The sequence below is a fragment of the Megascapheus bottae genome, chromosome 22, assembly GCF_031878675.1.
Source record: "Megascapheus bottae isolate mThoBot1 chromosome 22, mThoBot2.hap1, whole genome shotgun sequence".
Lineage (NCBI taxonomy): Eukaryota > Metazoa > Chordata > Mammalia > Rodentia > Geomyidae > Megascapheus > Megascapheus bottae.
In genome coordinates this window covers 26,691,636-26,707,287 of record NC_143530.1, presented here as the reverse complement: position 1 = coordinate 26,707,287, position 15,652 = coordinate 26,691,636, and the positions used below count along the sequence as shown (strand labels likewise).

The window sequence follows — 15,652 nt, the reverse complement described above, 5'->3', positions numbered from 1 at the left end:
GTCTTTGTGATGATAAGTTCCTGGGTTTGCCACAAGCATTCCGATCTAATTCTGAGGTGACACTGGGAGTAAACTAGGATATCACAGACCACTGTGATTTCAAACTCTTGGCAGGTACATCTCCGTTCATGGATGCGCTAACAGCCAATGGAACAACCAGCATACAGACGTCTGTTACAGGAGTGACGGCTGGGAAAAGGAAATTTATTGACGACAGAAGAGACCAACCTTTTGACAAGCGGTTGCGTTTCAGTGTGAGGCAGACAGAAAGTGCCTACAGATACAGAGATATTGTCGTCAGGAAGCAAGATGGCTTCACCCACATCTTGTTATCCACAAAATCATCCGAGAATAACTCTCTAAACCCAGAGGTGAGAGATGCGCCTCACTGTGTGCTTTGTGCTTATCCATGCCTGCTTTGCTGAGTGGCTCTTTATGCTTTTCTGAAACCTTCTGAGCAGGCCCATAGTGTGCCCTGGAGGCGGGAAGCAAAGGGGACCTGGCAGCTTGGCTGCTAATCTCTCTGGCTGCACTGACATGGGGCCCATAGACACGTGTTGGGCATCCGCTCCATTCTACTGGTGTGGGCTCCTGTGGGAACCTTGGCTCTTAACAGGAGAAGGCAGCAGTGCCTCTGTCCCTGGACACCTTCCAGGTCAGGAGCTCTTCATGTGCAGGGGTTTCTGGGGCTTTGCCAGAGCTCTCATCTTGACAGGTTTCTTGTTTGTGCAAGATAACAATGCCCAGGTTCAGTCCTCTGAGGAGTTTCTCTGCCATCCAAGAACACTGATGGTCTCAGTGTTGTGGCAGAGCACAAAAAGCAAGGGGGCTTTCTACTCATGTTCATTGTCTTAGTACCTGAGAAGGTAGCTTGCAGTGACCTGGGAGATTGTTGTTGAAGCCAGTGCTAGGGAGTCTCTAGAATTGGATGCATCTCAACTGGTCCTCGCCAAAGTTTTAAGTTCTAGTGTTGCTTGTTTTCCTTTGTACACAGCTTGAGCAGGTCGCTTCCAGGCAAGGACAGCAAACTACAGAAGGTCTGTGTGCTAGCCAGACACACAGAGCATACAGTTCAGGGCTTGATCCTTGATACATTTTTCAACTTCACTGTCCCTTCACTGGTAATTTTTAAATGTTTCCAAGATCATGTTAAATGATTTTTTTTTTCCTCTCCATGATGGGCTTCCACTTCATGTACTTAGGCACCAAATCATTCAGGTTCTGTCCTCAGTTTAAAGAAAAGAAAAGAAAAAGATCGTAACTGGACCTACTTTTAAAAGTGGTTGAATGTGCCACCTGCTGTTCAAACTGTAGAAATACCCAGTGCTTGTAACCTGCATAGCCACAAAGGCTCTCCAGTGATGGAGATACATGGATGCTATTCCTCATGTGACATAGTTACAGTGTCCTCTGTCCCCAACACCTCAGTCTCTGCTTCCAGAAAATAAGCAATGTACAGACAGTTGATTGTTGTGGTAGGCAAAGCTAAGCTTGTCAGGTAGTCTACTAGTAACACGCTTCCAGCATTCTCTACTCAAGTGCGCCTTATCATTTGAACTTGTGGTGACTTCCAGGTGATGAAGGAAGTCCAGAGTGCCCTGAACACAGCCGCTGCCGATGACAGCAAGCTGGTGCTGCTCAGCGCAGTAGGCAGCGTCTTCTGTTGTGGCCTAGACTTCATTTACTTCATACGGCGGCTCACAGATGACAGGAAGAGAGAAAGCACCAAGATGGCAGATGCGATCAGGTATGCAAAACCAATGTGTTTGCATCAGGGCTCGGGTTTTCCAGCTTCTAGCTCTGGAGAAGATAGGCCTGTACAGGCTTCAAGGATTGTCATTTTTCTCTGGAAGGCTCTGGTGACAGAGTTAATTAACTCATCTGCATTTTCTATGGGACTGACATAAATGACTGCTTATCTTAGGCGTAACTGTTTTAAGGCTAACAAACTCAGCAGTTGCCCAGGCATGTCTACTAAAAGTGCTGTGCAGGTAGCTGATCTCAACCCTGAAGTACAGATGCATTCTTTACCAAATAATAACTTGCTGTTTGCTGACCTCTAAAATAAACTGTGTAGGCTCTGTGACAATTCCTCGAGATCACATGGAGAAAATTTTATTTTTTTAGCACATAGAGTACAATGTCTTCAAGTTCAGCCTAGCAACCACAGAGAGGACTTGAAGGCAAGCAGTAGAAAATGAATAAATGTCCCCCTACTCTTATACCCAAGGAACCTCCAGTGTTTCCTTTCTTCCCCAATTTCGAACTGTTTTCTTTTTTTCTTTCATATATTTTTTATTGTAATTAATAGAAGGGTTACATTATATTCACCAGATAGAAGGTGCATTACTTCACAAATATTGATACCTTTTCTCATGTCTTGGTCCCCATTTCCCTCCCCCTATCACCACCCCTCATCTTGTTTTCCCCCCTTCCCTCTCCGATTTCAAATGACCAAATAAGCATATATCCAATATATCAGATAACAAGGTGAAATACTGTAACAATATGAGATAGCCAAGGGACAGCAAAAGAGATGAGAGATAACATAGTACATTAAGGACAACAATCACTCATTATATGGCTTTTGTTTCTATATCCTGGAGGTCCTTTCATTTAGCACCATCCTATATGGCCTTATGTATCTAGGTTTTGTTCTATTGTAAAGCTCTGCTAGGAGAGCCCAAGGTTTCTATTGATTATGACAAATGAGGGAAACCACTGAGCCTATGTTCCTTTGAGTTTGGCTTACTTCACTTAATATGATTTTTTCTAAGTCTTTCCATTTCCTTCCATGTCATTCTTTCTGACAACAGCATAGAATTCCATTGTGTATAAATACCACATCTTATTGATCCACTCATCAACTGAGGGGCATCTGGGTTGGTTCAAACTGTTTTCTTATATGACAGGAAAAAATACATACACTCACAAAATACATATAATTTATTCAGAATTTATAATTAACACATCTTACATCTGTTTTTGTTTATTTTTATAGTATGAGGGTTTGATTGAACTCAAAGACTCATATTGCTGGTAATATTGGCAATATTGCTCTACCACTTGAGCCACACCAGCCCCCTTCTTGCTTTAAATATTTAAAGTAGTTTTTGAGCTTTCCTGTTCCCTCACCTACACCTCTCACAGAGCTGGGATTGCAGGTATGAATCACCAAGCAAAATGTATTTGTTGAGGTGTAAGGTCTTCTTGCTAACATTTTGCCTAGACTAGCCTTAGACCTCAGTCTTCCCCATTTCTGCTTATAGAATAACATGGCCATAGTTTGAATTCCATTTTTATGCCTAGCTCTCTAATTCCAGTTTTGTGGTATAATACTAGAAGGCACTGCTGCCTTCTTACTTAACTTGAAATTAAATATCTTGATCAGTGTGGGTAATTCCCCTGTAGACTATCAGAACCCATATCAGTGCGTGGACACTCCTCACTGTTAAACTGTCATTCAGCGTAGATGGCATGAATCCAAGCCTCACTTTTTATTCTCTCTCTCTCTCTTTCTCTCTCTCTCTCTCCTCTCTCTCTCTCTCCTCTCTCTCTCTTTCTCTCTCTTTCTTTCTCTCTTTCTCTCTCTCTCTCTCTCTCTCTCTCTCTCTCTCTCTCTCTCTCTCTCTCTCTCTCTCTCTCTCTCATACATGACAGTAGTGTCTGTGGTGACTTTGTGCATCTCCTGTGAGACCACCCTGATTCCTCTTGTGTCCTAACTCCTCTTGTGTGCATCTTGAAGATATTCCCTTGAGCTGCTCTCACTAGTCTTGCTGTGCTTCAGCTTGCTCCTCCCTCCAGTGTTCAATTACTGACCTTGACAGCGCTGAGGCTTGTAGTAAGTACTGGGATTAGAAAGAGAAAAAAGATAGATCCAGTCACTGGGGTGAGACCTCATTCCTTGAATGTCTAGGTGGCTTTAGATGCTTGTTTTCATCAGTCCCTCACTCTTATTTCTCTCCCAGCCTCCTACTGCCATTCTTTTTACCTGGCTCCCACAGGGCTCAGCTGATGTACAGGAAGCAGACACATCCTGCTTCTGTGAAACCTGCTTTACCACTGCATATTTTGTCAATGAGAATTTCTCTTAATGTAATATGGGAGAATCAGAAAAATAATTAGTTAGAGGAGGTTCATTTAACCTTTCATTTTATTTAAGTTATATATGGATAAGATTGACTTGACACAAAATCTCTATGTATATATTTTTCACTTGTTTCTGTGGTATTATATCTCAAATTCCTTAAAACTTCTGAGGCAAAGAACCTCCTTGTAGCAAATACCCAGAAGAGAAGGGAAGGGAAATGACAGTGGGGATCAACTAGCATCTTAGATTGTCCACTCTCTAGGGCTGCTATTTCCACTACTGGAATTGATGATGGCCTGTTTGCAGATTCATTGTGATGAAATAGCCATCACATCTTCGATTAAAAAAAAAAAAAACAGGCCGGGAGTTTGGCCTAGTGATTAAAGTGCTTGCCTAGCATGCATGAAGACCCGGGTTCAATTCCTCGGTACCACATACATAGAAAAAAGACAGAAGTGGTGCTGAGGCTCAAGTGGTAGAGCTCTAGCCTTGAGAAAGCCCAAGGGCAGTGCTCAGGCCCTGAGCTCAAGCCCAGGACTGGCAAAAAAAGAAAAAACAAACAAAAAAACCTTGAGTGGCAGTAATGCTGTGGCTCAAGTGATAGACCCATAGTCTTGAACTGAAGAGCTCAGGGACAGTACCCAGAGTTCAAGCCCCATGACCAAAAAATAAAAAAGGGCTGAGTGGCTGGGGATCCATTTATAGCATTGGTCTTTTAAGGCTGCATATGTGTGTCTGGAAGACCCAAGAAAGTTCCTCTCCACTGAAGTGAGGGCTCCTTTTGTAATGGAGGGAGATAAGTTGGGGAATTTCCTGAGGAACAGGCTATTATTACTCATCCATCCTACCTTAGAGGATTTGGAGAAAGAACAAAATGAATGGGCAAACTGCCCCTAGAACTTGACCTCTTCCCACTCAATCCTTCCTTTCTTCTTAGATGAGTAATCATCTAAGGAAGGCAGCAAACCGTTCCTATATTAGGTCTTGTTGCCTAGTTTCTCCAGACAATTACTATACCCTTACATGAGGGACTGACTTGATTCCTGACCTTATAGACATTCTTCTCAGGAGGAATTCTATGTAATAATGATGTCTTAAAAAACTTAGTGGCGGGGCTGGGAGTTTGGTCTAGTGGTAGAGTGCTTGCCTAGCATGCACTAAGACCCGGGTTCGATTCCTCGGTACCCCACATACATAGCAAAAAGCTGGAACTGGTGCTGAGGCTCAAGTGGTAGAGTACTAGCCTTGCGAAAGACCAAGGACAGTGCTCAGACCCTGAGCTCAAGCCCAGGACTGGCAAAAAAAAAAAAAAAAAAAAAAAAAAAAAAAAAAAAAAAAAAAAAACTTAGTGGCATATCCTTTCTTCCCTACAATACCTAACATAGCCTTTACCTTAGTTCACAGATAATCCAATGGGAACACATATAAATTCAGTGTGTTGCATTGTGCACATTAAGTTTTAAAATACACGTATAAAATCCAGGTGCCCAGTGGCTCAGACCTGTTATCCTAGCTATTGAGGGGCTGGGATCTGAGGATTGCAGTTTCAAGCCAACCCAGGCAAGAAAGTCTGTGAGTCTCCTACTCAGAAAAAGCCAAAAGTGGCACTGTAGCTCAAGCAATAGAGCACTAGGTTGAGCACAAAGAGGCTTAGGGACCGTGCCCTGCCTTGAGTTCAAGCCCTGTGACACACACACACACACTAAAAGCGGCACACATTTCCCTCTTGCGGTCCATCATGATCTCCCAACCCTACACACACTGTAGCTGGACTTTCATTGCTCATGACCCTTCACCTTTGTGGCCTTGGAAAGTTTCTCCTAATGGGTCATTTCTACAAAGCTTTGGTGTGTGGCTGTGTTTTAACAGAGTTTCTGTTTAGCTTGTGTTTTGCAAATGAGTTCACACATCATCATGGCCCCCACTGAGCAGGGCTGCTGGTTAATTTAGCATGGCTCCCCCAGAAAGACAATTTTATTTGACGTTATTTTCATTCTAGGCCAAAATAGAAATCCCAGTTACAAAACAATCTATCTAGCCTAACGAAGTCCTGGTGTTAATTTTCATCGTAGGTTTTTAGAGCAGGTTTTTTTTGTTTTGTTTTGTTTTGTTTTTATGGTAAGAAAATTTGGCAGAGCTTAGTCTAGCAGATTATGGGTGCTCTCATAGGGAGATAGACAAATATGCAGAGAAACAGACCCAGAAAGGAAGAGACACAAACAAGGAGACAACCAGAGAACCATTGAGAGTGCATGTTTTTTTGTTGTTGTTGTTGTTGTTTTGGGGATTTTTTTTTGTGGGCACACTCAATTATAATAGGAGGAGAGTAATATAATCCATATAAAAGCATTGTATCATGGACAATTTCAATTCTTTTGTGTTCATGTACCACAGCTTTATCATTAGACCCCAATGTGATGTTTCTAACAATGGCTTAGGCTTTCTCATTTACAAGCCTTAGATCTTAGTGTAACTTATTTACTTAAAGGAATTAATTCTTGCTTAGTGCAAAACTCTTACAAACCTTGGAGGCATACGGCCAGGCTGAGGTGAGTTGGGCCTCAAGGACTGCACCTCACACCAGTTGCTGGACTCTGCACCTGCAGACTCTCTTCTCCTGTGTTCCTGACACACCTCCCAGCCTCTCCTTTCAGTAAAATCTAGCTGGGTCCAGGTGGCTCACAGCTATAATCCTAGTTGCGCAGAAGACTCACATCTATCCAGAGGATCTTGGTTTAAGACCCGCTGAAGCAGAAAAGTCTGCCTCCAAACTCTGCCTCCAAAGTAACTAGTGAAAACAGGACTAGAAATGTGACTTAAGTAGTCAAGTGCCAGCCAACTAAGCAGAAGGTCCCAAGGTCAAGCCTCAGTACTTGCAGGGGATGGAGATGCAGCACTATGTCCCATCTTGATAGTGTTTAGAGGAGGGGAAATTGTGTAGAAAGTGTCTCAATGGCTGTTATCAGTCAGACCCAGGCTTAAAATTCTGCATTTGAAAAGCTGTAGTTATTCTGCAATTGTAAGACTCAGACTATCTAAAAGGAATCACCTCATTTATATAGATAGAAGTTGATGCTTTGCTCCACTAAGTGAAATTGGAACAGGACACAAAGTCAGCTCTGGGGTTAGGAAGAATCCAGTGGAGAAGAGCATCAACCTTCCTGAAACTGCAAAGCCTATAAAACCAACTCCAGCACAGCACTGGCTGCATTCAATAGGAAATTCCTGTCCTCTGTGAAGGCCCCTGCCTGCTTTGCTCTCCAAGCTCCTGTGCAGCAGAATCCACCAATACATAATGGACTACAGACATTGCTGATCTTTCTTTCCAACCTCGTGTCTTAAACTAGCCTGTCTCAATACCCCTGAGGTGATTTAGTCCAATTTATACAACTTTAAGAAATACCTGGTGTTTCCACATTCACTGTGTGAATCCTCCTATCAAGGTCAGGTCAGAACCTGTAATCTGTTACTCTTCAGTCAGCACCAGGTAATCTTGATAGTGTTCATTCCCAAGTTTTCTTTCCTTGGTCATAAGAATTCCCATAAAGGCAGCAGGATCCTTGGGTCTTCAGAGAAAAGAAGGTGGAAGTGCTGTATGTAATGGTCAGGGTACCCAAAAGCCACTGCAAACACCAGAACAGCTCTGGCTGTGTCACCTAGAACCTGTAGCAACAGCCATGCCATGCATGGTGTCCAGACTGTGGCTAAGCCTTCACAACATGCAGCAGGTAGATCCACAGTCTACAGTTTCTGGGAGGAGGCCTGGATAAACAAACATTATTATTATTATTATTATTATTATTATTATTATTATTATTATTTTATGATTTATAGTTTTCTTCTTGGCAAATTGCATTCTATAATGGATTGTTTTCATCTGCTCAAACATGCAGTGTTTTTAAATTCCCCATTTACTTTTTATTTTAGAAACTTCGTGAATACTTTCATTCAGTTTAAGAAGCCTATTATTGTAGCAGTAAACGGCCCAGCCATTGGACTAGGAGCCTCCATTTTGCCTCTTTGTGATGTGGTTTGGGCTAACGAAAAGGCTTGGTTCCAAACACCCTATACCACCTTCGGACAGAGTCCAGATGGCTGCTCTACTGTTATGTTTCCCAAGATTATGGGAGGCGCATCTGTGAGTACCTTCGATAAAAAGTACTTTTAGACAATGTCCTAAAGAACTGGGGTTTGGCTGTTGTTCTGTTCATTGTATCTGGTGTGTTCTCTGGGGCGGTCCATCAAATGTTGGTTCGTGGGGCGCTGTGGTTCTGCTGTGATCCTTCCCAGGAGAAGAAGGCTGTTCTTTCCATGAGGAGCCTCCACAGCTTCATCAGTCACACTGCTACCCTGTTTTCAAACAGCAAAGCTGTTCTTTTACTTCACAATCCAAAAGCTGCCCTTCGAAAGTGGCAGCGTGAGACCATTGGAGAATGACTGGAGCTGAGGGCGTTCAGAAGGAGCTGAGAGCACACGCCTGGAGCAGCAGGGCCTCCCTTGTGGGGATCAAAGCTCAGTTTGCCCTCTGTGTCACTGGAACCCACCTCCTCATGCAGGAACCTCCAGGTTCCAGGGGTATGTCCTTCTTGGGGAGCCTACAAGGAAGTTCAACTTCAGGCAATCTTAGGAGCAGATAGATACAAGGAAAAAGAAAATGGCCAGGCACCATGGCTCATGCCTATAATCCTAACTACTTAGGAAGCTGAGATCTGAGGATCACAGTTCAAAGCCAGCGTGGGTACTAAAGTCCAGTGAACTACCAGAAAACTGGAAGTGGCACTGTGGCTCAAGTTGTAGGACCATAGCCTTGAGCTGAAGAGCTCAGGGATAGTGGCCAGGCCCAGAGTTCAAATCCTACGACCGAACCAAAATAAAAAAGGAAGAAGAAGAAAATGTTCATTTTCTCTCTGTATTTGCAGAGGGTAAGAGTAAGTAAAGGAGAGGACACTGGTGGCACTGCTGAATGGGTTGTTAAGAACAGAGGCACATTAGAGCCGGGAAGAGCCATATCTATAATCTGAGCTAATTAGCAGGCTGAGGTTTGGATAATCACTGTTCAGGGCCAGCCCTGGCCAAAAAGTTTGTGTCGTCTCCTCTCAAGCTAAGGACACGTGTCATCTTAACTACAGCAGGAAGCCTATTAGAAGTAAACCCAGGCTCAGGCATGGATAGGAAGCGAGACCATATCTGAAAAATACCCAGCACATACCTGGCAAGAATAAGACTCCTGAGTTGTAACACTGGTACCACCAGAAAACCGGAGGCATGGCCAGCGCAGAGCCCCAGTACTACCCACTGAGATGGCCGTGGCATCTGTTGCGCTGTGGAATCTGTTGCTCTGTGAACTCCTGCCAAAGAGGAAGCATCCGTCTACATCCCTCAGTCTAGCCACAGGACACTTACACCACCCCAGACAGCAGGTGCTGAACAGAACCCCTCAGTGTGATCAAGGATAGAGGGGTGATGGGAGCTATGGTCCCTCAAAAGGGAGGAGAGAAGGGCAGAGCGAGGATGCGATGAGGTTAATACTGTGTTTAGTAACTAATAGGGCTTCAGAGGGAAAGCTGGGCAAGTCCAGGGAAGTTCTCTTGTGTACATTTCCTATGAGTATAAACTTATTCTAAATTGTAAGTTATTTTTCAAAGCTGAAAAGTAGAGAAGTTAATAAAACAGCAGAGCCTCCCAGCACTGTTTTCCGTAGATATACCTCCCTCACCCCAGCCGCTGCTCTGCTGGTGGTCACTTGTCCCCAAGGGCCTGATGCCCTTTCGCTGGGTGCTGCTCAAGCAGAACAGCTGCTGTGGGCAGGGAGGATGGATTGGGAAGCCCTATTGCACTCTTGTGGCAGCAGTGCTTCCTTCCCTTGGTGGTACAACACATTATATAGCCCTGCAGCACCCTGTAAGTCCTGTGAATAGGAGCCTCCCGCACTGGATGCTTTGCCTACATCAGCTCCTACACCGCCAGACCAGCCTTTTCAGAACGTATGAGACCTGGAGGGCAGGATAAGCAGGCCTGGGGGCAGCAACTCTTCCCCTTGGAACCTACAGGCTGAGAACCTTGGGAATGAGCTGTGTAAGATAGTTATACCTTGGTACTTTCCACTGGCAAGCCAGGCATTCACTGACCTTAATATGATAGTGTTCTGTCCACCAAACCATAGACACTTGGCTTGTGTGTCTGGATTGGATTGGCCAGCAACCAAGACTAGCTAGTGTCAGTGGTTTCATGTGGTTGACTGTCCTCTCCATATATATGTGCCTCCCGGTAGAAGCCATCTACACTTTCCTGCCCATCTACCCATCTGTCCCTTCATCCCTCAATTCACATACCTACACCCTAGTCATCCTGATCTCTGACTAGCAGTCCAGATTACCACTTAGTACTGTTCAGAACCAAGCCTCTACCTCAGGTAGATGACCCGTGCAGCATCACTACAGGAGGATACTGTGGGGAACCTGCCAGACCTCCCTGGCTTGTATCCTCACACTGACCACTCCCAGTCAGGGGCCATTTCTCTGACCCTTAAGGTCTGAGTGAGTCTGAAAGTATCTTCCCAGAAGTTCCATGCCAAGTTGTAGGGGCCCGCCTTTTCTTCACCTTTAGCCTGGCAGACCTTCCTCAGGCACATTAGTAGATTTTCTGAAACTTGGCCAGCAGTCTGAGAAGTCTAAGGGCCGGTCTCAGTTCCAGCCCCCTGCTTCCTGATACCCAAGAGTCCCACAAGGACAAGAAGGTATTCTGCTCTCCCCTGTGAGAACCAGTTTCAGCACATGATGGCACTGGGACCGGTACTATAGTGCTCCACCTGGCCTTGAAGAGGCCTGCCTTTGCCAGCTAAAACCTTCCAGCCCCAAATTCATTCTCAGCCAAAATGGATTTTGGCAAGTAGGGTTTGGTAGATTCTGTGTCACCATCTGTGGCAGATAGGAAAGGAAGCAGGACCACATCTGTGCTGTTTTGTCCATTTTACCAAGCTGGGCCCACCTGCCCCTACCTAATTTAGGATAGATCTTTAAGTTCATTGTGAGTTATTATGGAAAGGTGATTTACTAACAAACTTCCAGGAACATGTTAGGCTCATTGTAAGTGGTAATCCATGGAGTGTGTAGATGTGCAATGGTACGGGAGGATGAGAGCCAACTGGATGAAATACTAAGTAAATTTGGAAATGTAGGCACCATCTAGCCAAATGGCATTTTGGCAATGGAGCTGTTGTGCTGAATGTTGTTGTGGTAGAATTCTGAAGAGTTCAGTCTTAGGAAAGATTCAAAGTAGTTTGAAGTCATTGCAAGATAAGCACCTGCACCTTGGTTAGTACTGTCCACCTACAAATCAAGTGCATGAGCAGGCACATGTACACACACACACACACACACACACACACACAGAGTTGGAACTGAAGAGATGCTATTAATACAGACCAGGGGGTGCCAGAAACCCCTAGGACCTGTGGGAGTAAAAAGCTTGTGCTCAAAATGACCTACACTGTGATAGTCCTTGCTCAGATTGAATGGTCAGCTATCTTTCTACCACTTGATTCATACCTCCAGCCCTTCTTTCTTCTTATTTTGAAGATGGGATCTCAAGATTTTTCTGCCTTAGACTGATCTTAGAACCACCATCCTCTAGATTGAAGCCTTCTTAGTAGCTAGGATCACAGGTGTGAGACACCAGTCCTGGCCCACTGCTTGTGTGTTTAGGTGGGAAATCATTAGCAGCCTTGAGCCAGTCATATCACTCACACTCTTGGGTAACTTTAGGAATTCCTTTCATTGTCCTGCACATCCAGCTGTTTAGAAAAGAGAAAAGCATGAGTCAGAAAAGACTCCCTAGTAACAAGCAGATGTGTGTGGAACTAGCTGTGAAGAAGGAGGATGGACCACCATGATAGTGTACTGGCTAGAAACAGGATAGCTCCAGGTAGAGAACCAGAAAAGGACATGAAAAGGAGGCCAGTGGAAAAGAGCTATGTTGAAGCTATTGGCGCCCTTCAAAGAGCAGAAAACATGAAAAGCAGTGATGAGCCTGGCATGCTGGTGTGTGTCTGTGATCTCCGTACATGGGTAGCTGAGACCAGAGTCCTGCTTAGATTAGACTCTTGTCTCAAAAAAGAAAAGAGAAGTGACTGGGGAGAACAGAGCAGAGCCACTGCTCACTGGTACTCTGGCCTGAATGTGTTGCTGTGCACTGTGTTGAGAATACACTTCCTGGACTTGACTGGAAAGACTAGGTTGTGGTTTCTCTACCATATGTTGAGAAGGGAAGTGACCATCTAAATGAGAAGATTCAGTTGTCCTAAAGCACATGGTATCCGGGGCCCCTTCTCCTTGATCCATTCTCACTTCTCTGCCTTGAAGAGAACAAGTTTAAATGAGATTTCTAATAAGTGTTTCCTTTTGGACATCCTTTTCCCCTAAGAAGAGGGTACTGGTTGAGGCGGGGGCTCAGCAGAACCGTCTAGCTCTCGGTTGCTCGTGACCTAGTCCAGGACTGCGCTCAGATAGCCAACTGCACTTAGGATGACGTTCAGAATCTTGGAAGGCCTTCTGATGCGGAGCAAGTGTCCTGACATGGCTTCCATCCCTGCCTCTTGAAGGATGGCGAGTCATCCACACCGTCCCCTCGTGCTCACTCGCTCATTCATGGGCCCTGTGCACTCTGTGGAAGGAGATGAGCGCTGGCAAGTGCAGCATACCTTGGTCACCATGGGCACTTTCCATGAAGCTGGCATCTCTTGAGAACCGTGTGTTTACCTGAACCCCAGAACCTCTGGGTCTGATCTTTAGCACTGTCAGGATCTCCTGCAAGAGAAACATAGAAGGAAGCCATGATGTTGACCCATTCTCCCCTCCTCACCCCACCTGAGCATCCATCCGTGAGCCTGTCACCGGAGTGGCAAAATCCAGACACCTTCCTCTGGAACCTGGAAAGTGACCTAGGACTAAGTTAAAATCAGTGTAACGTGTATACACAAGTGCGTGTTTTTAAAACAAAAGAATGTTCACTTTCTCCATGGAGTCATGTGAAGTCACATGTCAGACCCACTTAACCTGACAGTAATTTGGAGAACGTTAAGGTCCTGGCTGCTTTGTCATTTGCATTTCTGTTCACGTGGACACACGTGTTCTCTAAGGTGGTGTCCAGCCACAGCAGCGTCAGCCATTAGAACCTCGTTCTGTGCCCAGGAACAAGTCCCCTTTGCCCCACTCAGCCAGGAAAAGCAACCACAAAGTCATTCTGTGCCTGGCTCCCTTCCATAAGATCACCAGTTACCTGGACTTACTTATGGCTCATTTTAATGTTTATAAAGAGTTCACACGTGGGAGCTGGCTTGAGAGGACAGAGTGCAGATAAAGGAAGTTAGATCAATTCCTCAAACACAAAATCAACCTTTTCTCATGGATGCTTCTAGAGTCCATGTGATTCTGAATTAGTGTAAACTTTTCTCTTTTTCGAATTGTTTTGTGTGCATGTGTGTGTGTGTGTGCCTGTGTGTGTATGGGTGGTGGATCTTGAACTCTGACCCTGAGCTCTTCAGCTCAAGGCTAGTGTTCTACCACTTGAGCCACAGTGCCACTTGTGCCTTTCTCTTTTCTTAATCACCCAGCCCATCTGCCCATTGGATCATGCCCACAAAATGCATTCTTAGTGTCCACTAGCTGGTTCTGGGGTTTGTGAGTGCCCGTCCTTGGTCTGTACCATTGTGTTTCACATCGCACCACTCTGCTTCCTTGCAGGCAAATGAAATGTTGCTCAGTGGGCGGAAGCTGACGGCGCAGGAGGCGTGTGGCAAGGGCCTGGTCTCCCAGGTGTTCTGGCCAGGGACCTTCACCCAGGAAGTTATGGTTCGAATCAAAGAGCTCGCCTCCTGTAATCCACTTGTACGTCCACTTGGTTCCTTTCTGTGTTAGCTTTTTTAAAAATCAAACCTTTCCCTCCAGAGAGCTCACAAACTAGTTTGCTACACGCTTTGCTGCACACTTAAGCACAGCCACACACAAGCCACTCTCGGCACTATCACTGCCGGTCCACCAAACCCACGACTTAATGGAGTAGACTCTAATGTCTGCAACAAGCATCCTTTACACCATTCTCTACTGTTCCTAAAGTCCCTTCACAGAGTCACTCTTCACATCCCCTGTGTTTTGTTTGATAAAGATGCTGAATAGTCCTTCTTCTAAGAAAATTGAGTTTTTCAAGTTACAGGATGATGTATTGTTTCCTGTTAGTAGATCAAACTCTCATCTAAACTCTTGCAGTGCACAAGTCGAGTTAGGTTTTGTTTAGGAAACCTCCTCAGGCTGACGTGCGGGGTTTCATTGGCCTCGGGGGATGAGCACATCTTGGTGTGGGCTGCTTCACACAGGCCCATGGCAGCCGTGCTGGTGTAAAGCCAGACCAGTAGCCGCCGAGGACCAGCGTGCTAAAACACAGCTTGCCTAAAATAGTGTAAGAGCCATTTGAAGGTTGGGACTGCCTGCACCATCAAGTGTGAAATATATAAGCACACAGAATCCATGAGTTGGTCATGGATGCTCTAGTCCTTCCACAAATGGTGTATGGTTTGTATTATACACCTACCCGCCTGTGAGTTTCAGATCTTTTCTGAATGAATGCCATGTTACAGATGTTGCATTTTTTTATGCTGTTTCGGGAGTGACATGTCCTGTGTAGACAGAGAATCATTTGCAACCCACGGTTGATTGAGTCCCTAAATGTGGGGCCTACTGATAGGAAAGGCTTTCCTACTCCTTTCTAATGGTAGACCTGGTGTCAGTTGTGAGAAGACGCCTGTGGTCGTCCCCTCTGTACATGTGGGACCTGCTGCTAACTCTTCCTTGTTGCCACAGGTCCTGGAGGAATCTAAGGCCCTGGTACGCTGCAACATGAAGATAGAGCTAGAGCAGGCCAATGAGAGGGAGTGTGAGGTGCTGAAGAAGATCTGGGGGTCGGCCCAGGGCATGGATTCCATGTTAAAGTACTTGCAGAGGAAAATCGATGAGTTTTGATGGACCGCCGTGAGCGGGTGATGCTGGAACTGGTGTGAGCAGAAAAATCCCTGACTCCCTGCCATCTCACCACCTGAAACAAGTTCACCCGACTCCACGTGACAGCAGGACTGGAAACATCCAAGTTATTTATTACCAAGGAGTTTTTAAGTACTGTAACTTTAAAATAAATAACTACAAAGCTCCTTTGTCCAAACGTCATTATTTGATACCCATACACACACAAGTGTAAAAGCGCAATGGCAAGCACTAAGCTGCTCTTGGAAGCTCTCATTTGTTTTCTTTGGCTAGTACTGTATTTTTTTTAATATTGTGTTTTACTCATTTTGGGTGGCAGAAAAGTCAGGAACATTGTTTTCTTCATTCTTTTCCTTTTAGAACCAGAATCTACAGGGGTGCAGCCAGCCTCCCTCCCTTCCCCAAACAGATACAAAAACCCACAACTGCAATATTTCCTTCATCTCTAAGGAGAGAGGCACAGATACCTCAGCAATGGAAATTCTAAGTCAAGTTCTGATGAGAAATCCCAGTACACACTTAGGGTTCATGC

At 45.1% G+C, this 15,652-nt stretch overlaps 1 protein-coding gene across 2 annotated transcripts in view; it reads left to right on the top strand.

Annotated features, from left to right (window-relative positions):
• Cdyl (chromodomain Y like) overlaps window positions 1-15,287 on the top strand; it is a 211,830-nt gene extending 196,543 nt beyond the window's left edge. For both annotated transcript variants that reach the window (XM_090356391.1, XM_090356392.1), the window contains 5 exons: window positions 115-371; window positions 1,575-1,747; window positions 8,018-8,228; window positions 13,831-13,974; window positions 14,944-15,287. In XM_090356391.1, coding sequence (XP_090212517.1) covers window positions 115-371; window positions 1,575-1,747; window positions 8,018-8,228; window positions 13,831-13,974; window positions 14,944-15,102 — 944 coding nt within the window. In that variant the 3' untranslated portion in view covers window positions 15,103-15,287. The remainder of the gene's footprint in view (window positions 1-114; window positions 372-1,574; window positions 1,748-8,017; window positions 8,229-13,830; window positions 13,975-14,943) is intronic.
• The last annotated feature ends 365 nt before the right edge of the window (window positions 15,288-15,652 follow it).